Source organism: Paroedura picta, chromosome 12 (genome assembly GCF_049243985.1).
Source record: "Paroedura picta isolate Pp20150507F chromosome 12, Ppicta_v3.0, whole genome shotgun sequence".
Taxonomy (NCBI): domain Eukaryota; kingdom Metazoa; phylum Chordata; class Lepidosauria; order Squamata; family Gekkonidae; genus Paroedura; species Paroedura picta.
The window spans coordinates 26068917-26091485 of NC_135380.1; the positions used below are offsets into that span (position 1 = coordinate 26068917).

General features: G+C 42.8%; 1 protein-coding gene across 5 annotated transcripts in view; it reads left to right on the plus strand.

The window, feature by feature from the left end:
* The window catches only part of SLC4A5 (solute carrier family 4 member 5), a 64762-nt gene extending 42709 nt beyond the window's left edge, over nt 1-22053 (plus strand). For 2 of the 5 annotated variants that reach the window (XM_077305786.1, XM_077305783.1), the window contains exons 14-24: nt 2278-2339; nt 3626-3826; nt 5313-5426; nt 6117-6278; nt 6650-6828; nt 8091-8163; nt 8864-8932; nt 9840-10013; nt 10765-10929; nt 14533-14600; nt 18408-22053. In XM_077305786.1, the coding sequence (XP_077161901.1) occupies nt 2278-2339; nt 3626-3826; nt 5313-5426; nt 6117-6278; nt 6650-6828; nt 8091-8163; nt 8864-8932; nt 9840-10013; nt 10765-10929; nt 14533-14600; nt 18408-18573 (1433 nt within the window). In that variant the 3' untranslated portion in view covers nt 18574-22053. Of the gene's footprint in view, nt 1-2277; nt 2340-3625; nt 3827-4429; nt 4544-5312; nt 5427-6116; nt 6279-6649; nt 6829-8090; nt 8164-8863; nt 8933-9839; nt 10014-10764; nt 10930-12083; nt 12169-14532; nt 14601-18407 lie in introns of all 5 variants that reach the window. The other 3 variants (XM_077305785.1, XM_077305787.1, XM_077305784.1) reach the window with 3 other exon arrangements.
* Nucleotides 22054-22569: the final 516 nt, after the last annotated feature.

A 22569-nucleotide genomic window follows, 5' to 3' on the forward strand; every position in this document is an offset into this window, starting at 1 on the left:
CAAAAGAAACCATTCAAAATACAGCCAATGCCACAATGTTCTTTAAGCTGGGTGATGAAAACAGTAGAAGTCAAAAACTATCTCTGGTTCTGGAAAAGCTGAAGGTTGTGGAGAGAAACATTGTCAGATAATCCTATAAACATGTTGGGAACAAACAGAAGCAAACGTTACATTGACAGTTTAACCTTTTTACATTCATGGAAAGTTTATTTTTTAGCCACAAAACTGACTGTAACCAGCACTCCTTTGTTAACTATCAATTTACCACTGATGCAGTGAGATATTGAGGACATCTGTCCATTTCAGAAATCACTCTTAATGAAATTATTTCTTCTTAAGATAAGTCATAGAAGGGTTTAAGTTAGCATTCTTATCAGTCCAATAAGGGGGGACTTAATTTTCCCTTTTGCAACCCTTGCTGTTCTGTACTATTGATCAAGAATGACTTTAAGCACTTGCACTTTTACAAAGCTAGGAGAAAGTAGGTATACCGTCAGATTTGGTGTCCAAGGTCATCAGGTGGGAGAGTCTGGTGAAGGAAAGGCAGGTGGAGCTGCAAGATGGCTGTCTGGCTAGCCAAGGAGTGGAGGTTCAAAGGTTTTGTGACCGTCTCAGGTGACTTGGAGGCTATGCCAGTAGATGCTATTGGCTGAGGTAGCAAAGACACCTAGCAGGAGGTTGCCTGCAAGAAGTATAGGTGAGGGTTCAGCTTATCTTTGACCATCAACAGTGGACACTTAGGGAGAGGTGGCAGGAAAGTGGAGGCTAAAGCAGACATGGCATTGGTTCCATTTCCATCTGTCACAACTCATTAATTCTTCCTGTGACTGCAAACATCTACTTGGAAAAGGTGAAGCAGATTTTGAGGAAAGCACTTAACAGGGATCTTTGATTTAACTTCTATTCACAAAAGCACATCTTAAAAGAAGGACTTTTAAGTATTTGTTTTGTTTTATCATAACTAGTGCAGCTACTTAAAATTTCTGCTTACATTTTCTTGCTGCCAGACACCTTTTTTGTGTTCTTGGTGTTGTTGTTTTTTCTGGGAAAAGATGGTCAGGAAAGGATAGAGAGAACTCTGTGTCTCACGGTGTGAATCCAAGATGACAGATGAAAAATGATTTCTAGGGAATATGACATGACTGAACTCAGGCTTTTTGAGATGTAGGGATGCCAGTTCAAAAAATGATGGTCTTAATTCCCAGACCCCAAGAGATTTTTACTAAAGGAGGCAACCAAGCGTAGCACAGCTTTGTACTTTGGTGACAAGTTTATCAAGTTTGTGTGAGAGTGGTGGCTTCCTTTTCTGGAAGGCAAATGCAATACCAGACTTGGTATGTCATAAAAGCAGTCCTGTTCCAATTCAACATTTTGTTCCTCTTGGAATGTCATCTTTATGACCTGATACGTGATTGTTTTGACACAGTGGTTCGATCAAGAGTAAAGTGCTTGACTTGGATTTCACATTTTGCAATTGGCCCCAGCCCCCATGGCAAACGTTTTGTGTTTGGCTATGTCTCCTACAAACTAGCATATTCATAAATGATTTTGGTTACTGTTCTGGACAGAAATATGAAACCTGTGAAGATCACTGCCATTATTTCCTGTTCTCAGAAGGAAGGCTACAGGCCCTCATCTTGACCTGAAGTGAAATATTGCCTTTCAACCACAGAGATTGTGCAGCTCTTGGCTCTCTATTAGTGAAGACACACTACTTGGTTAGATTCAGAAATATTATTTGGGTTTCTATCTTGTAATGCCCAGTCAACAGGCCGCATACATGGGGTTAATCAGAGAGATGTTTCTGCTGGAGTTAGAAGCAGGACTTATGCCCTAGCATCTAAACCTCTTTCACTCAGGCAGGTCTTTCATTTTTGACCCACCAGTGAGTCTCTAACTCTATGATGCTCAGTTTCCTTTCATTACATTCCCATATTTAGGTAGATTCCTGTGGGTAGTTGTGTTTGAAGCAGCAGGACATAAAGTCCAAGGGCACCTTTAAGACGAACAAAGTTTTATTCAAGGTATAAGCTTTTGTATGCCAGCACATGTCAAATACAGTGGATATTTAGGTGGAGTCCTCAAAATGCTGCAAGATACATGTGTATTGTGAAGGGACAATGCAGTAACTGAACATGGATTCTGGCTTTCTATTGGCAATAAAATGGCAACTTTTAAAATAGTGGTTGCCAGTGAGAGCTTTCAATACAACTTGGTGTGAAACGTTTCCTTTTTAATATATATTTTTTAAAATCTTAACCAACTCCTTTTCTGCAGTGAATACAACATTGTTCAATGCTTCAGTCCCACTGGCACCAAACAACACTAACCTTTCTATGGTAAGTAGCTGGGAGGTTTCCTCTCCTCTAACTCTGTGATGCCCAGCAGTTAGGGTACAGTGAGCCACAAGTATAAATGTACTTCGTATGATGACCAATCCAAGACTAGCCCAAGGGCTTCTGTCACCTGAGGTGAACTATAACTTTGTTGTCCATCTAGTCCAGCACTGTATTTTGTACAGTGGACAAAAAGATGTTGCAGAAAAACCCACAGATATTATATAAAGGGCACAACCGCCCCAAAGCAAGTGGCATTCCATTTTCCTACTGCAAAGTTACTAGTTGCTGAACAGATTCTGCTCCACCAACACACACCCATTGATGCAAAGGTAGCTGGGAGGCAAGAATGAGGGACACTGACAAGGAGAAAGAATGATGCAAAGGGAAGGAGCAACCATTTGGTAGGGCTGCCCCCCCCCCGATCCATTTCAGAGGCTTCACAACCCATTTGGGGTCCCAATCCACAGATTGGGCAACAGTTGTCTAAATGCATGCATATTTATTTGGCTTTGGGTTTGTTTTTTTTAACTAACCATTAGTTTGCTGAGTAGCCCTTTGCAAGCATACTAGCTGAGAAAACTGTGCTAAATTAACACTCATTTCTGTTGGTCTATATGAACTTTGACCTCTATTCCCTCAGTAGATTTGAGTATAGTTCAACCTAAGGGATGTTTTTCCTTTGACTGAATGGAAGCTGTGGTTATTGTGTGGTTTAAAAGTCTGGAGCTACTTTTATAAATGGGAGCCTTGCATTGTGATTTCAAGAATCCTGAAGAGAAACTGAGCAGAGCATGCATGAAATCATGGCTAAATCTTTCAAATTAATTACAGTCTTTAAAAATAATGGCCTATAACAGGGGTCATCAAACTGCGGCCCTCCAGATGTCCATGGACTACAATTCCCATGAGCCCCTGCCAGCATTCGCTGGCAGGGGCTCATGGGAATTGTAGTCCATGGACATCTGGAGGGCCGCAGTTTGACTACCCCTGGTCTATAAGTATAACAAACACACTTGTGGAAGAATTGGAATATAATTTTGATAATCTTTTAAAGAAAACCCTCCACCCCCAAATTGGAAAACTATGTAATATTAAATTTCTTTAATGCCACTGTTAAGTTTTTTATGTGTTTGTACAAGTCAGCCATCTGCCAGATTTTTTAGGTGAGAGTTCAATGCCCCTTCAGTTTTTTTATGACTCAGCATTTGCCTTGACAATAAAGATGAATAATTGCTCAGTAGACTAATAATACTGTGTTTTATTTCCTTCTACGCTTCAACTCCAAGTACAACACTATTAATGTCACAGCTCTGGACTGGACCCAGCTGAGCAAGAAGGAATGTCTGAAGTACGGTGGAAGTCTGGTGGGGAAATCCTGTAAATTTGTCCCTGACTTGGCCCTCATGTCATTCATCCTTTTCTTTGGAACCTACTCCATGACTTTGACTCTGAAAAAATTCAAGTTCAGTCGCTATTTTCCTACAAAGGTAAGAGGAAAAAAATAAAGCCTAAGTGATAGGTAGTGGAGTTTAGCCAGAAAATGCAAATCAGTCCTCCATTAAGAAGTGCTTTGAGGAACTGGACAGCCACTGACTGCAGCACTAAGCACCAGTCCTGTAGTCAAATATGTGGGATGGGAATCAAGTTGGATCCATGAACATGATGTGAAAGAGGAACTCTCTGTCACTGTCCAATGAATGGTTCACACATACATGTTCATCAAATTCTCCACCTGGTTACTATCGATGTGATGTCATCTCTCCCCTCGCCATTTCGGGGGGAAAGCTGGATAAAATGTATTGGGTGACTGAATTGATATGAAGGAACACCTAGTATAATTAATAATAGCAGGCTTCCAGTTCTGGTGAGGGAAGCACATGTGTTCTGGAAACAGGTAAAGATTTTGTCTGATAAGACAGCAGAATGGAATGATTGTTGGGAAAACCTTGATGTCTGTAAAATTGCTCTCGGAAGTTATAAAACAGCATTGGCAGGAAGGTTTCTTTCCCAATGGCCATGCGTTCCTGTGTGACAGAAATGCTCAACATTTCCATTAATCTCCCTTTTCCTTCCATCCCATCTACTTTTAGGTCAGGGCCCTGATTGCTGATTTTTCCATTGTCTTCTCCATCTTGTTCTTCTGTGGAATAGATGCCTGTTTTGGATTGGATACTCCCAAGTTGCATGTACCCAGTATAATTAAGGTTCGGATGCCCCTGTGTGTTTTGAATCTGTTGCCTCCTCTAGCCCCTCTGCTCCATTCTTCTTTACCTTGTCCCAACACCTTCTCTGCCTCACGATTTTATTACTGCCTTCTTATGGACTAACCAGGGTTGGTCCAACTGCACTGATAATAACCAAAGAGCACCAATGGCTTGTATCCTACCACTATAGTCAGCCTAGCTTGAAGTCTTCCTCCAACCGAAGCAGCCTTACCACCAATTTACATGCCTCTTCCATTTAAGAAGAACCACTGAAGTTGTAGGAAGTCTCCTTAGGCTAAAAGAAGGCTCTCAACTTTGCTGAGTGGAGTGGAAGGATACAGACCAATATGTATCTGGCTTTGGCTCAGCACTCTACAATCTGACAGGTGCAATCTAAATTCCTCAGCAATATCCCAAGGAAGATCTTGGGCTGTGGCTGGTTTGAGAGTTGAGTCCCAGCAGCCTCTGAGTGACCCTGAAGGTCCTGGAGAGCAAAATAAAACATAAAGCCCCTTAAAGACAAAACCAGTATGAACTTGCCTATGACGGACTTCTGTGGCTACCCTATTGCCATGTTCCTGGGAAGCACCCCTCTAACCAACCACTCATTCAAGCGTGTTGAGAATCTCCTCTTGACAAATACCTGCTCTGTTTTTCCTTCTGGACAGATTGGCTGTTTTTCACATGTAACCCACTAATGCTGCCTCTTTTTCCCGTCTCACACACTGCTGTATGCTCTCTTTCTCTCTCTCTTTCTCATTCTTCCTAGCTCCGTAAACTTATTAGTGACTTCTCTATCTTCGTGTCCATCCTAATGTTTGTTGGCCTTGATATTTTGTTTGGACTGAATACTCCAAAACTGCAAGTGCCTACAGATTTTAAGGTAAAAGAAACAAATCTCAGGATCATAGAACAGGGCCCAGTTCACTAGGGGTGCAGAGCCAGTCAGTGTTGCTCCATTTTAAGCCTTGACTTCAATAGGCCTACGTTGGAGTAACTCTGCATAGTATTGTACAGTAAATGGCCAGCCTCCTGCTGCATACACCCTGCTAGCCAAAGACAAAGCCATACGTTGCCACCTGCCCTAGCTCAGGTCAGCCTGTACAGCTGCAAGCATCCAAAACAAACAGAATTTGATCATTGGAAATAACCAGATAATTTCTGTTTTCTTGAGGTTTACTTTCTATTGTACTGTGCCTTGATATATCTGTGCCACAGCTGGGGCCCTGCAACCACTCCACCCCCACCCTCTGTCCTGCTAAGAGCCTCTGGCTGCCCATTTGCTCTGCAAAGCAAGGCTGGTTCTAGGGTCAAATACAGTCAATGCATCAGGACAAACTCAGTTGCATAGTAACTGGGAACACTGCTTCAGTCCTTTTACAGGATTATTTCCTCCCAGCATTGGAAGTCAGAATCTGAAATAGGAGAGTAACGACCTTAACCTTCTTTAAACAGGGCAGATGCACACTTTCCTCCATATAGGCGACAAATTTGCCACTTAGGTTTTATTTTTTAAGTTTCATGACCTATGTTCCCATTTGGATGATATTCTGACCTCGACATGTGCTTTCAGCCCACTCGCTTAGACCGAGGATGGTTTGTCTTCCCGTTTGGTAAGAACCCTTGGTGGATCTACTTGGCCAGTGCGCTTCCGGCTCTTTTGGTCACCATCTTGATCTTCATGGACCAGCAAATTACAGCCGTCATAGTGAACAGGAAGGAGCACAAGCTGAGGGTATGCCGTTTTCTTCCGTGCAATTTGACATTCCCCACTATTGTTTGCTGCATAACCTCAAAATGAACAAGGAGATTTGGGTGCAAGGCTCACCTATGCCACAGATATGGTGTGGCCTTCGGGGAAGCAGAGTACTGGGATCCCCATTAAAAGACTAATGTTATCATAGTATCTATGCCCACATACATATCCATACATGCCTGTACTAGCTTGTACTCCCCATAGGATAATTTTTGGTTTATCTGGAATGGTGACTGGATGCATCAGCACAAATATTTTGCATCAGGGTTCCAGGTTCTTTTTAGACCACAAGCTGCTGTGTTTCATCTTTGGCCATTCCTTCTAGTCAAGGATATGTGCTTTGGTTTCAGAAAGCAGCTGGTTATCATCTGGACCTGTTTTGGGTAGGCATCCTCATGGCAGTGTGTTCGTTCATGGGACTGCCATGGTATGTAGCAGCCACAGTCATTTCAATCGCACACATCGACAGCTTAAAGATGGAGACAGAGACCAGTGCACCAGGAGAACAGCCTCAGTTTCTGGGAGTGAGGTGAGAGATCTTTTGAAGCCAGTACCATCCTTGTCCAAATGAAAAATACAGCAATGTCCAGATCAGGCTTTCTCAACCAGGGTTTCACAAAATCCTGGGGTTTCCTGATGGCCCTGGAAGGGTTTTCCAAATGAGTGGGAGTTAATAAATTTTAATATATTTAATTATGTTAAATGTTTATCATATATGGCCATATCAACCTGCCCTCCCCCTCCCAGAATGGCTAATGATGGGCCTGTAGGGGTGGGGAAGGGAGAGGCTATGCTTCCCAACTGTATTCCACACGATCACATCATTTCTGAGGTTTCTCTAAGCCTGAAGAATGTTTCAGGAGTTTCTCAATGGTAAAAAAAAGTTGGGAAAGGCTGGCCTAGATGGTAAGGCCAACATACCAGAATGCACGCTCTAGTGGTACAAGCAGTTGCCAAAGGAAGAACTCGCTTTTTGTGACTCTACCCCTCATGCTACAGAGATGTTAACACAGCCCATCCAGCCATGTCAGATGAACCGCATGGGACTTGATAAATCTGCTTTTATATTGCTTAGTGGGCCCCAAGTCATGGCTGCCTGCTTTACAATGTCACAAGGCAGAAGATAACCCCATTCCCTCCCCCCATCCCAGCAGTTACCACAAGCAGATATACACCAGTCCCTCTGCTTTGGTTTTTATTTATCTGTTATGTCTGGCATAAGTAGCCTGACCATCCTGATCTCATCAGACCCAGGGAAGTTAAGCAGGGTTGGTTATGCTTAGTACTTGGATGGGAGATGACCAAGGAGTAGCTATGCCGAGGAAGGCAATGGCAAATCATGTCTCACCTTAAAAACCTCATGATCCTGGCATTGCCATGAGTTGGTTGTGACTTAGCAGCACACACGACTTTTACTATCTTAATATGCCCAGAGTGAGTTTGGTGTCATCTCTGGCTGGGGACAGCAGTAGTGATTGGTATTGTTCTACTCAAGCGGGATGGTTATTCCACATAATTCCCATGACTCCAAAAAGGAAGCTTTCCAGGCTCAGAAAGGACTGCTGGTGAGCAGAAAGTGGGGAAGATCCACAGCCATTATCACCTTACATTGAGGGATAACTGAATCCAACCCATAATCAAAAATCTCTTTGTATACAGAGCAAGCTAGGAAACCCAACACAAAGCAGTGGTACCCACTTGGCTTAGGCCATTTTAATCATAGGGATATGCAAAAAAAACCCTGAACATTCTTGAATAAAAACATTCGTTTTATTTCACTGTATTCATCAGGGAGCAAAGAGTCACAGGGATCATTGTCTTTGTTCTGACCGGCATATCTGTCTTCCTGGCTCCTATTCTAAAGGTAAGTATCCTTTTTCTGGGGACGATTACCATCATCATAGAAGTAGGTTTGCCAAAGAGTTCCTAGTTTTGATTCAAAACCTGAGTTTCTCTTATAAACTGGAATGAAAGAGCTGGAATCCAAATAACTGTGCAGCTAGTTCCATGAGCCCAAGAAGGTTTCGACCTTGTGTGCACCATTCCTGATGCACCCCATGGGAAGCCACTCGTGAAACAAAATGCCCTCTTTACCTGCTTTACTTAGTCCTTCGTATCCCACCATCTCCAGCTTCCAAAATATTGTTGATATTTCAAAATCCACACTTTAAAAAACGGAGTTGATATTTGTTTAATTCATGGTTCTAATAGGCAAGTGGTTAGTCAGTTCTTGACTTGGCCAGCAGCTCTAGTCAGGAGTAGACTGGCCATTTCACTTGCTGGGAAACTTCCCAAGGAGCTGCTGTCCTCAAAAGCCACAGGCAGGCAAGGTGAGCCATTGCAGGACGCGCCACAGGGACTACTTGGCTGAGACTGGTTGGCTGGACCTGACTGTTGCCTATTTCTGTGTTGCCACCCAAAAAGGAGGTGGTGAGTAAAGGTGATGCCCCATTGGCTCACCACTGCTTAGCACGACTTGCTGCTGTGTTATTTCATTTACAACCCACCCCAGGCCAAAACAGTCAAACAAAGTAGAACCACCTTTCCTGTTTCTCTCTCCATAGTATATCCCAATGCCTGTGCTCTATGGAGTCTTCCTTTACATGGGAGTGGCCTCGCTCAATGGCATCCAGGTAGGAACGCTAACTGTATCAGCCATTTTTTCATTGATGATTTGGGATCGCAGTTTTATTTCACCATTCTGTTTCTTGAGCAGTGGCCAATATTTCACAAAGAAATTTCTCATTTACAAATAGAAAATTAGAATTTTGTTGTCTTTTGCAGGGATGGGCACCAACTGGGAAATTGTGATTCGACTTCACAAACCACAAATTGTCACAAACCTTTAGCTGCCTCACAAACTGAGTTGGTTTGTGAAGTAGCAGAACAGTCCTCCGGTGTGCTGGAGACACCAAACTCATAAAGGATCTAGCTCTCCTCTACCTGCCTTCCAAGTTTGGTGAGGATTGAATTTATGGGGTCCAAGTTACAGGGTCCGTCCGGCCCCCAGTGCCTCAGGAGAATGCTTTCTGGAGAAATGACTGCCTGTCAGATCCCCTGAGAATTTGGCACCTCTAGTTTATGCAGGATCTGTTCTATACACATCTGAAGCTCCTAAACCTGTGCCTGTAAAAAGGACAGGTGGTTATTTGACAGATGCAGGTCCAGAGTATATAGAATGGATCCTCTGCAAACTAGAGACACCAGACTTGGAGGACATGTAGAGGAACATCTGGGTAAGGTCCCCTGTGACTTTGGTGTTTCTAGCTTGTACAGGGTCCATTATTTTATCACCTGGACCTGCACGTGTCATAAAGGTGGTCACTTTAACAGGTGCAGGGGGACTCCCCTGGATACTCCTCTACATGCCCTCCAATTTGTTGCTTTGAAGTTTTGCAGACATTTTGACTGAGCAGAGGCAATCTGTCTGTGATAACCATATGCTCAGTACAGCATTTTCTATGTTGGCGGTAAATAGTGTTAAGTCCTCATCATACTTTCCTTTGGATCCAGCTCTAAGACTGTGCTTTTCCTCAACAGTTTTGGGATCGATGCAAGCTTTTCCTGATGCCAGCCAAGCATCAACCCGATTACGTCTACCTCCGGCATGTGCCCTTGCGACGGATTCACCTGTTCACCATGGTTCAGATTGTCTGTTTGGCTATTCTCTGGATCCTGAAATCCACCGTAGCAGCCATCATCTTCCCTGTGATGGTATTATTATTGTTACTATTGGATTTTTATGCTGCCTTAGAGTTCATCAGACAAATGGTTGCTAAGAGTCCGAAACTGCCAACCTATCAGGTTTTCTGTATGCAAAGTTTTGAACAAGGAAATGTTAAAGAGATTATATCCTTCCCTACTTCTATATCAACTAGGCATAACCTTCTACTTCCAATTTTGGATTTTCTTCCCCTTTTTGGTGTTGGGGCATTGGATTTGGGTTTGCAGCAGTATCAAATTTCAAACTCCCTATTCTGATGCACATAATGTCTCCAACAACTTACCTGTCATCCATTAAGCGTTTTTAGAAAGTGGGTGAGGCCAGATTCAGGGTAGGGGAGGTGTTCAGGAGGATTCTTGACTGGCTGTGCAATTTTTGAAAAATTTGGCTTCAGCAGCAACTGCCATCACAGCACAAGGATTTTAAAATACATCTTGTTAAAAAGAACCTCTGCCTGAAACATTGAAGATAATTATTACATTAGCCTACGCATAACTTTTCTTCCTGAGATACAGTGATGGCCTCTGCCTCCTGTAATAGCCACTTTGTGGTTAAGCCAATGTCAGAATTCCAAAGGTGTCCACAGGCTTAAGAAGACTGGGGAGCCCTGATCTAATTCATGGCCATTTATTCTCTTGGTCAGGTCAAAATCAAGTTCCTGTTTCCAAATATAAACTTAATGGATCAGGCCCAGTGCTCATGATGATAATGTTGTTTGGTTTCAATCTTGGCTCCCTTTAGATTTTAGCCTTGATCTTAGTGCGGAAGATGCTGGACTTTGTCTTTTCCCAACATGACCTGGCCTGGATTGATAACATCATCCCTGAAAAGGATAAGAAGAAGGAGGAGGACAAGAAGAAGAAGAAAAAGAGAAGCAACAAAGGCGAGGAGGAGAGCAGTGATGAGGTTTGTTTATGACATTTTGGATCAGTGCCAAGCGGCTGCCATTTCTCCCTTGCCCTGGGCATTCAACTGTGTCCATCAAGCATCAAGCCTTCAATATGTTCAGCAGTTGTACATGGACACCCAGAGCAATTTCACTCATGGAGCTGTTCTTTTCAGGATAGCAGGGCTTTGAAGTCTATGGACAGGTTGGCATTTCTTTCCAGATGAGCAGGTTTTCTTTCTTATAGCTATACATGCACAATACAAAATCCAGGAGCTCATTGCACAGCTGGTCTATTGTGCATTCTGCAGAACATCCTATGGTCATTGCCCACACACCATGGAAATGGAGCCATTGTGCCATCTGCAGAGTAGGCAAGGTTTCCACGCACAGATCCTACTGGAAAGGTGCTTCTCATGTTTCTACTTCACACAGGGCAGCTTGCTTGTAATAGGAATGCAACTTACACAGAAGTTCTCTCAGCCATTGTTCTTCTTATGACAGAAGCTTTGAGGAGATGGGGGAGGTGGATGGGTAAAAGGAATCCAAAACATGTTCTGACTTTAAGGATGAGCAACAAATGAAAGCAAAAGATGAAGCTGGTCAAGCAAACTCAACATTGTTTGCCAGGCTTTAGGCATTTTTTTAAATGCACCGTATTTTTAGAAATGTGTTTCTCTGGATCTCTGAAAAGTAAACATTTCTCCTTAGCAATAAAGGTCTTTCTGACAAATAAAATGAAAGAACAGTTCCAATTCGTGTGTACTGCCATAGGATTACAAACACTGCAGTTTTGTTGGCTATTTGAGGCTTGTATTCAAAAGTGCCACAGCTGCCCACATGCTCCTTCAAGGCATTCTAGTGATCCTTTTTGCACAGGAGGAAGGGACTGCTTACCAATGTCCTGTTGAGGCACCCACAGAAACCACTGCGTGTGCTGTTTTGTCAGGAAATAATATTTGAGGTGATGGTCAGAAAGGATGAAAGGTGCAGACTGGGCAGTGTAGGTCTGCTGTTTGCAGAGAAAGAGGGGATGATGGTTTTCTAATGACTGAAAAGAACAGGTTTGATGTATTTCCCCTAAACATGAGTGTTGCATCTGCCAAACTGTGAGAAACCTGGATATGTCTGTACAAACTGAGGTGTTCACTGTCTCTTTCCACTTTTTCCCTAGCCCAAGTTCCCAACTCCCTCTGTTATAACGATCCCAATGGAGCCTGTCCCATCAGAACCCCAAAACAGTATCCATTGCATTTCCAGTAAGTAATATGCTCAGGTTCTATCAGATATTAAGTTAACAGCTAACTCTCAACCACTCTCAAATCTGCACTGAATGGGGACAGCACAAGAGCAGAACTCGCCTCCTGCACATCTCCCTTTCATCTCTGTAGGGCATGCCTAGAGGGTTATGCCTTTTTTTCCAGACTAACCAAACTAACCCATGGCTGAAGCATATCTTGACTTGAAGTTGCAGTTTCAGTAGACAGCAGGGAGTAGCAAGCAGATTTAAAAGGTGCAACACTTCCCACAAATACTCATGGGCTTTAGTAGCTTTTGGGATAGTCCCAACTGACTGTTCTTCTAGGGCAGGTTTGTCCATCAGTCTCCCAACAGGCAAAGAACCAGGTTGCAATGTTACAGCACTTTAAGCCTTGTGTAGGCTCTCAATCACTGAGAACACTTAGGCCCATTCTGCACACACTGGATAATGCACTTTCACAGTGTGCTTTTACAGCTGGATTTTCCTGGGCGGAACAGAAAATCTACTTCAAAAGTGCATTGAAAGCACATTATCTAGTGTGTGCAGAATGGGCCTAAAGGTTACTCCAGTTTGCCATATGGATCCTCCTGACAAGCAGCTGAAGCCCCATTTTCCATCATGTGGAGCACTGTTCTCTGCTGTGTCATCAACTACTATGAAGTGGGAAGGTCACGTAATCTCATAATATGGGGAAATATCTTCAGTGTACAGAATGCATGGTAAGACCCACTGCCAGTGGCATTGCAAGCTGTGATTGTTGGCAAAATGTGTGTGAGTGTGTCTTCGTGTGTACATGCATGCCTGTGCAAAGTCAACTGCAACTCCACCACACTTTGTGCAGGGCTGCAATTTGTATGGGGGAGGAGTCCCCTGGCAGAAGCTCTGGAGACCTTTGTTAGTCTTGCCCCAATAATTGAAAAAAGGGGGTACTTTTACCAATACCCAAGTGCAGGTACCTAATAACATTGATTTCCTGCCCTTCCTTGCAAATGTCTGTGATTTTTCTCTTTGATCCTGCACACTGCTTGTGAACTTGGCAGTATTTAAAAGCCTATCCTGTGTGGACTGCACTCTTTCTTCAAATGGATTGATCCCAAGCAATTCTTAAATTCAGCAGTTTGCAGATGGTCCGTGTGGTTCAGCCGCCATTTTTATGTTAGGCTTCCAAAGACTGCCAAAATGATTCTCCCCCAAAAACTTTGTTAACTGAAGGGGGAAATGTTGTCAAAGCTTTAGGCTTCCCATCCCAGTATCTTTCTCTCTTTACATCTCATATCAATTGCATTCTGCGCTGATGACTCCACCCCTTGATGCTTTGCATGCAGTACTGAAATCCTTTCTTCTTCTTCTTCTTCTTCTTCTTTTACACCAGGGATACTACTGTATGCCTTTTATCTGATCCCCCTTTCAAGTCAATACCAGCAGGGAACTAAACCTTGCTCAGCTCCTTTTAAACTTCCCCTCGTCGTTGTATTAATTTTCTTATTTAGTGATCTGAGACTAGCGATAGTCTCATATCATTGGACTCATGTCACTTGACAAAAAAACCTAAAAATTTGAAAACAAGGGGGAAATGGAGCTTGTACCAGCTGAAGGGAGGAGGATGACAGAAGGTCTAGAAGGGTGGAATGATCTTGATGTAGTATGTTTTGAGGGGAGTCACCCTTGACGAAAAAGGGCAGGGAGAAAATCCAACGGAATCCATATGCTTTTGAATTACCTTGGGCTTGGAAGCAAAACAGGGAGGAAATCAGCACAAAAGCACCTTCAGAAAACCTGGGAAAACAGCAACCAGAAAGCGAAATGACTAATGAAAGGGAGAAAAATCAATGCAGGATGACAACGAAAGCCGAATGGGCATGATTGGTATAAGTGAGGGGAAACATCTAGGCATAATAGATCAAAGCCTATGGGCTGCTACCATATATAATCTTGCCTCCCGCTTCCCTGAAACTTCTGGAAATGGCATTAAAAAGCCAGTTACTTCCTAATTGGCGGTGAATTGAAGCTGTATTTGCATTAGCAAAGAATAGCAGCATAGGGGCAACTCATAGGTATATAATGCCCATATTATATACTAAGTACACACGCTAAACTTTTTAACCAGCAAGAAGGCTCTGATTCAGTGGAATCTCCAAGAAAAAGGTGAGAGGTTTTATTTTGGGGGTTAGGTATGTGGATGCCATTATGGGTGGCTGGCAGCAGAATAGGCAACTGACAAATCAAAGCCTTGGTTCATCAATTCTGTCCATACTGAAATATGCATAGTGTTCTTGGCCAGCTCTCTTCCATTTTAAATAGTTTGTTTATTAATTTGTTTGTCTTCTGAAATAGATTGATAGACATATATGTTTCCCTCCAGGAAAGAGATCTTCCAGTTGGAGTTTTACATTCTGATTCTTCTCCTAATAGTTTAGATCTGGATCGCAGGTAAGTGGTACATCTGATAATGTTGGTGGGTTGTTTTTTTTTAAGAGACCCAAGCTGTCAGATTTGTCCAGGCATAAGAGAGGTGTTTAAGACTCACAAACTCCGTAAGGAGTAAAATACATGAAGAAAGCCCACCTGGAGTTTTTGGAGTCTCTAAGCCCCATGTAAATGAACAAAGGGCTCATGGCCAGGATTCCTCTATCTGTTCATTCTCTGAAAGATTCATATTTGCCTTGTGGCAGTCAGGAAACAGATAAATATCTGAAAATTAGTCCATGTTGGGGAGAGCCTCCCCCCTTGCTTGTTTGTTCAATATTTTATGTAGTATAAAGTAAATTCTGAGTAATTATATGCATAACTCCCTTTTCTGTCGCCCTCCTATATTTCTCCTATATTTTTTTCTCTTTTAATATATATTTTAAGAGAAAATTAGCCCATAAAGTGTTGCATGATTCATTTGAAGAGGGATTTTTTTTAGCATTAATCTTAATTTTCAGTGTAATTTTGGCTTATCTGAAAGTTTTATACACTTCGTTGGGAGCAGAAGGTCAGAAATGGTTTAGAAATCTTGCAAATAAATAAGCTAACAGCTCGAAGGTGAGTTTATATGTGCAAACATAACACTGAAAATAGTGTTAATAGTCATAGCATTTATTATTATTATTATTATACATTTACCCTTTTGACAGGCAGACACACAGGGAAGGAAGCATGGCTGCTCCAGTTATATCACCCAGTCATATTTACACCTTTCTTGGAAGAGGAAAGCCTCCCGGAAAGTCCAGGGCCTCTCTCAGGCAAGGGTTTTGGGTCCAGAGGGCGGTGTGGGAAGAAGGCCCTCAAACAGGGGGGAAAGACCTTAGGATAGTAAAAAGAGAACACAGTGGTGCCCTTCGACAGGAAGCATTCCTGGTCTCTTCCCAGTAGCTTCTCTGGAGAAAAGCCTTACTTTGTGTTACTGGTATGCTTTTTAAGATGATTTCAACTAAAGAAATGTGTCCGTGTAGAAAGCTGTCATTAGCAAAAGCTACCAGCTGGCTGCAAAGTTTATTATTACAGTTGTTCAGACAAGTTACAGCAACAAAATCATCAGAGACCAAAACAATATGGTACTAGGTATAATAGAATTAAAACCCTAAAATTACCTTTCTTCTAAATTTGAATTTTTATGGCAGCAGCACAAAACTCAGCAAGCTGAACTGTTACTGGGGGGAGGGGTGTCTCTCATCGCTTAATGGCCTATTTGCTCGGTCTGCATCCAGATGTTCGGGAAATGTTTTGAGTAGCGGATTGATCAATTTGCCTCAAATGTCTGCATAAGCAGGGCAGTGAAACAGTTCTCTGGTTTCAATTTGGCTGCTCCCACAAAAACTCTGTCTCAATGAGAAGGGGATCTTCTTATAAAGACCCTCTTCTAGAGCTGAGGGCATGCATCTAGCAAGAGTAAGAAAAAGCCATTGAGCATTGTTGTCAGTGTGGGCAAGCTAATCTCAAGGAGTGTGGACTTCTAATTGGGTTCGATTCTGCACTCCCCCGCATGCAGCCAGCTGGGTGACCTTGGGCTCACCACGGTGCTGATGAAGCTGTTCTGACCGAGCAGTGATATCAGGGCTCTCTGAGCCTCACCCACCTCACAGGGTGTCTGTTGTGGGGAGAGGAAAGGGAAGGCGACTGTAAGCTGCTTTGAGACTCCTTCGGGTAGAGAAAAGTGGCATATAAGAACCAACACTACTTCTTCTTCTAAAATATCAAATTGGCATTCAGATCAATAAAGGCAGCATTCAAACATTCATCTTTTAAAAAGCCTTATCTTTTGTTATTCAGTGAGCTAGTACAATTATGCTGTAGACTATGGAGAAGCCTTTGTTTAAACCTAGGTCCTATCTAAACATCTCAGTTTAAAAATAAAATTGCATGGATTTTGGCTAGTATATTGAGTAAACTGTAAAGGGCAGTAGTTTGTAGGAAGCCTCGTGTCACCTTTTAATATATTCCATCTAGCAGCAAATATCCTTTTTTGATCAATCAATGCAATACAATAATTTGAATAATACAAGAACCCAGCAGCTTATGTGACATTTCAAAAGCTCACCTGTCATGCCCATTTTGTCTGGGACCCAGTTGTCTGCTAAACATCTCAGCAAGATGACTATCTGTAAATCACTTTACTCCTTCCTAGATTAACCGTCAGAATGCTGAGTTATTTTATGTAACCCCAAAAAAGATGACTTTACCATATTTCACACACAATATTAGAAATGCTACAAGGCAATATTCTTGTTACAGATGGTTCCCAAAAGTCTGTACAGGTGGTAGATAAGGGTCTAATTTTTTTCTTCATGTATACTCTTCCTCCCCCCCCCCCCCATACATCATTCTGATATTGACCTTTAAAGCCCTATATGGCTTGTGGACTACATACCTTAAGGACCACCTTCCCCAATATGAACTGATTCATTCACTCCAGTCGTCTTCAGAGGGCCTGTTTGGGAGCCCATCACCAGCTGAGGCCAGTTACATGGCAAGCTGGGAAAGGGCTTTCTCAGTTGTTGTGCCAAAGCTTTGAAACTTTCTCCCCAGGGACCATTTATGCACTGGAGGTTTCATGAAGGGCTGCAGGCTGGAGTTTTAGTTGTGGCAGGTTGCCCCACCTCTTCCTGCACCCACATGGGGGGAGCATTTGGCCTGGTGTGCCTCATCTGCCCCGATTTGTGCTCCTGCATGGGAGGCTGGGGCAGTGAAGTTCCCAGTGTGTAAATGGTCAGGGAGAGTCATCTGTCTTCCTTTGATTAGTGGCTTCTGTGAATTTTACGTTTTGTTTTGCATACCCCCCAATAAGTATTATTGGCCCTCATCCCCGATTTTGGTGTTGTATATTGCATTTTTATTGAAGGGCTTTGTAATTTTAAATGCTGTCTTTAGTGTTCAAATGTTCTCAAGTCTGCCACCTTGGGGCCCTAACTGGATGGAAAGGCAATATAACTGTTTTACAATAAAATAAATAAGAGAAAAAAGCCTGTCCTTCCATATGTAGAAATGGGCAGCTGACGTTTTTCATGGTATGGAGATAAATAACATCCCATTAAGACTCTTTAACAAAGAGGCAGAAAATATTTCACAGGAGAAAACCACAGACACCACAAATCCTGCTTAAAGATACGCTTCTCATTTTGTTGTCTTATTTTATACTAGCTTTATAAAAAATCTTCCTCTGCATTTTAACTAATGGAGCTTGAAATTAACACAAACCAGTTTTTCAAACAAACCTCAGATTGATCCAGTGTACTCTGTTCTTCTTGAATGAAGCTAGGGTGTTTAATGTTATGGCTTACTAGGTGCCTGTATTTCTTTCAATGCATGGTGTTGAGGCCTCTGCCACAGGTGAGCAGAACCGTTGTGTTGGTACCAAATATTGTTCATGAACCTGCCAGCTGTTCAAGGAACAAAGAATGTTAGTAAGGCAGATACTGTGAGGGAAGGTAAACTTGTCTCATTGGATGGCGTTACCACTTCATCCATCCTCACTGAAGCACGCTGTTTGGTTGTGCCACTTGGATACTAGGCAGACCTCTGAGACTAAAACAAGACAACTGAACAAAAAGCTGGGAGATTAGATAATTAAGTTAGAATATAGAGTGTTTGGTGTTATTTGGTGTCGACACTGTGGTATTGCACCCTAGTTATGACCCATGGAGGTCATATATATGGGGAGGAGGAGGCTGAATTTCCTATATTGCTTTGAGCAGTTATTTAGCTGCAGGATTCCAATATGGATTTCTAACCTCCTATGGCCTGCTCTTCTTCCAGTATTACCCTTCACCTGAAGATTTCCTGCCCATCATCTCCTGCATTTAACTACTCCCGAAACCCCATCTGTGCTGTCCCCCAAGTGAAGATAGAGATGGAGTCGGATTATGAAGATACTGACACAGAAAAGCACCCCCGGGACATGGGCAATGAGACCACGCTATAGTTCCAGTGGTCCTGTATAAATACAAAATTTGGACTTATTTCTTTTTTCTACTGGAAAGAACAAAGGGGACATCTAGGCACAAGGACCTTGTTCTCCACTAAAGAACTGATGACTGGAAAATTGTAGGATTCTGTTCTGTTGGGCTGAGAACAGTGATGGAACCTTGCATCTCTAGCTTCAGGTCCTCCCAAGCCAATGTGGAATTGGTACTTCAGGACTTCAGAGTCTGCAGGGACAAAAGAAATAATTAACCTGCAGGCAGCTTTGGTTCTTTGGGCACAGAAACTGCACAATCCTTGGACTCTGATGTGTTTGGTTGCAGCTGGTAAGAAGCTACCAGATTGTACCCCAGCTCTTTTGAAGTTGAACCTTGCCACCCTGTCTCATAGCTGGTGTTACCCATTGATTTTAGACTTGGCAGAGTCATTTTCCAAGGATAACTTTGTTCATTGCCCTGTTTTGCAACTTACGCTTGCCCAGGAGAATTAGGCATTAAGAACTTGGGGCACAATGGATGGATGAGAACACAAAACCTGTCTCTTCAGTGATCCTTTAAGTGACCCTTTAAGGATCAATGCAGGAGAAAGCCAATACAGAAGACTATTCTTCCCTTGAATCCAAGCATCTGGAGGAATAGTTCATTGCTGATCGTGGTGCACGAAAGCCAGAGAAGGAAGCCGTATCTACATGACTCAGTTCCCCAGAGGACTGAGACTGCATGGATTTAAATGAAACTTCTCTCAATGGAGCCACTTGGCTTTTGCCCCTCAGTATTTAGTCCATTTATAACTCTTCCACAGTCCTGTAAGAAGAGAACCTCTCTGTCTGTCAGGAATAGTGTCAGAGTTCCACAAATCTCATATGTCTCAATGGCAAGCTTCCCTATCTTCAGTATTTGAAAGGGCTCATTGGATAGAGGCCAAGAAATTATAGGATCCAGTTGCATCAAGCCAGGAGTATTTCTGCCAATAAATGTGGCTGAGCATGTCTTGCCCATGGAATCTTCTTCCCTGAAATATTTTGTGGGAAATCCCAGCTGTTTCATAGGAGAAGAAAGTGAGATGTTTCCCACAGGACCCAGCCTGAAGGCCAAGGTCTCCTTTTCTTGAAATATGAAAACTGTTTATCATCCATCATTTTCTCAGAGCCAAATTTGGTATGTGGTTCTAGGTTATGCCAATATGTTGTCTGTTTTTACTCTCTATTGAACTGGTTTGTTCCTCAACTTTTTAAAGCCTTTGGGCACCTTTGGAATTTTGACACAAACTATGGCTCTCCAGAAGTCCATGGGCTACTATTTCCATGATTGCCCAACAGAACCATGCTGACAGGGGATCATGGAAATTGTAGTCCATGGACATCTGAAGAGCCAATTTGGCCACCCCTGGCCCCACGGGGTTTATTTGGAACACTCTCTGGTAAATTCAGGTGGGTAGCCATGTTGGTCTGTAGCAGCACAACCAAACAAAATCAGAGTCCAGTGGCACCTTTAAGACCAACAAAGATTTATTCAGGGTGTGAGCTTTCGAGTGTAACCCCTCTTCCTTAGCTGCCTGCCATTTCTTCTTCTAGGGAAGACTCCCCCCCCACCCCCCTTCCCTCCCAGCTCACCAAATGAGAAGTAGCTGCAAATAGTGAGGTGGCAAATTCTGATTCCGGGAGGGCTTCCTACTCACAAGCCCGCCTTACTACTTCAAAAGGAAAAACAAAACACTCCATTAGTTTATTGCCTCAGCAAGCATAGCCAGTTGCAGAGTCTGCCAGCCTGACTGAAGGTGGCCAGGAATTAACAGGAACAGGCTAGCTACGGTGGCTTCTTGCATCCATTGGGGAGGAGCCTTTCATGACTGATGAACTGAGGACTTTGTGACCCCACCATGAGCCATTGTCTAGGAGTGGCAGGATATAAATCACATAAATAAATAAAATGAAGTGAACAGCTGCAGAGTAAATAAAAGTGCAGGATAATGAGGCAGCTCCACACTGCTATTTCCGAACAACCGATCCCTTTCTAGCTCTTGCCCGCAGCAACCAATTCTTATGCTCTGTTTGCTTCAGTTTGAAGGACTGTAGTACTTTGGGGACATCTGCTCCCAATTTCCTTTGGTCCTCCATGCTACATGTTTTTCTATTTTTGTCGCTGTTTGAATAATACCACGATAATTAGGATCCAACCACTTGCCTTTTAAAAAATGTATTGATGCAACCTGTCACAGTGCAGCCTCTAGTTTGGGGGTGGGGTACTAAAAGAGGTCAGACTGGTATCTTATAGGAAATGTTTGAACCCAGTAATGGTTTACTACCTTAGATGGCTCTGAGACAACATTTGGGCAGATAAACTGCAGGAATGGAAACCTAAATAAGAAAACTGCCCTTAAGAAAACTACATCTCCAAGCATCCAAACCTGAATCAATGCAGGTGGATAGCTTCACCCTAATTGTGCCAATGTTTGCAGAAGCGTTCCTACTCAATCACTCTGTGCTGTTGGCAAAGAACATGTTGAGTTAGGACTTATATCCGGCAGATCATTTCTGTCCTCATCCCACTCGAACAAAAATTACATGGGCTTAAAGGTATTCTTTTTAACATAAGATACAAAGTTTGGTAACAGACCAGGGAAATGGATTGGATCCAGGCTAACTTGGCAGTTTGCACTAATTCCTCCTTCCCAGCAAAGAACCCCTTTAGTCCTCCCTTCAAGGTCCCCTTAGCCTCCAGGAGCAACATTTCATGGTGAGCAGCAGGAGGCAGGAAAGTTCATTCTGTCATTGGAAAACTCAGCCTGGATCCAACCTTATACCTGTGATGGGCCGTTTATAAAAATGGCACTTAACAAATGTACATTTTTACTGAGCAGGATTTCTATCCATGGGTGAGAAGTGTCATCTAGCTGCAGTAGACTTGTAGCAAACCACACCAAGGGGTCTTCAAGGCAAGTGAGAAGTGGAGGTGGGTTACCATTGCTTTCCTCCAACAGGATTTCTACCCTCTGCCTATTACACTTGTGCAGATTTTAGCATAAAACAATCTGGTTCCTTGTAACTTTGTAAATACTGAAGTCAAACGAGAAAAACTTGAATCTTATTCTCCTATCACATTTTTATCTGGAGCGTACGTTGCAACTGCTGGAAGCAGCAATGTTAACTAGACAGTTTTGCCTGGTCAACCGCCATTCATTTTTGTATTATAGTAACGATTTCAACTTGAATATGGCCTTGTATATTTATCTTATTTTGTACCAGTTCGCAGTTGCAGTCCTTAGAGCTTTCTAGTTTGCTTTTACAATAGCTTTCTAGAAGATGCAAATAATAAAAAAAAGAAGCATTTGCCGCAGACAGAGGTCCCACTGAATCATCACTGCAGTCCAGCACCTACACAGGCACATGTGCATAGTCAAACACTGGATTTCCATAGCAGAATTGCCACCTACTGTGTTACTGTAACACATTTATGCAATATAATAAATGGTTGGATTTGGACTTGTGTCACGCTTATTAAGTAAATGTTCAGCTTCCAGAATGAACCCCACCAGGTACCACTTATACAAGATGGTCTCAACCTACCTGATCAGTACAGACAGCGTTCATAGTACAATTTAGTACTGGGAACTAGATAGGGGCTGTCTGTTCACGCAGAATATACCTACATGGCTTAGACAAGCAAACTGTGGTTACTGCGACAATCTGAACACACACTCACTCCACTGCCTTTGTTAAGTAAGGTTCTGTCGAACCAAGATTTTTAACTATGGTTTATCAACTGAAGTCTTAGCAATGGGTCCACCTGAGACACATAGGTGGGCATTTGGGCTTAGTATCAAACACACGCACACCTCTAGTAACCAAGCTACAAGACAATGATCTTGAAAGCAGCATTTGTCAAGCGAAAGCAGAGCTTAGGTGGGGAGCTGCATGTTGAACCTTGGGTTCCACCAAGCCACATTTCCCTAAAATGTCTGGTCCAAGTCCTTGAATTGTACCTAAAAATCTGGATGC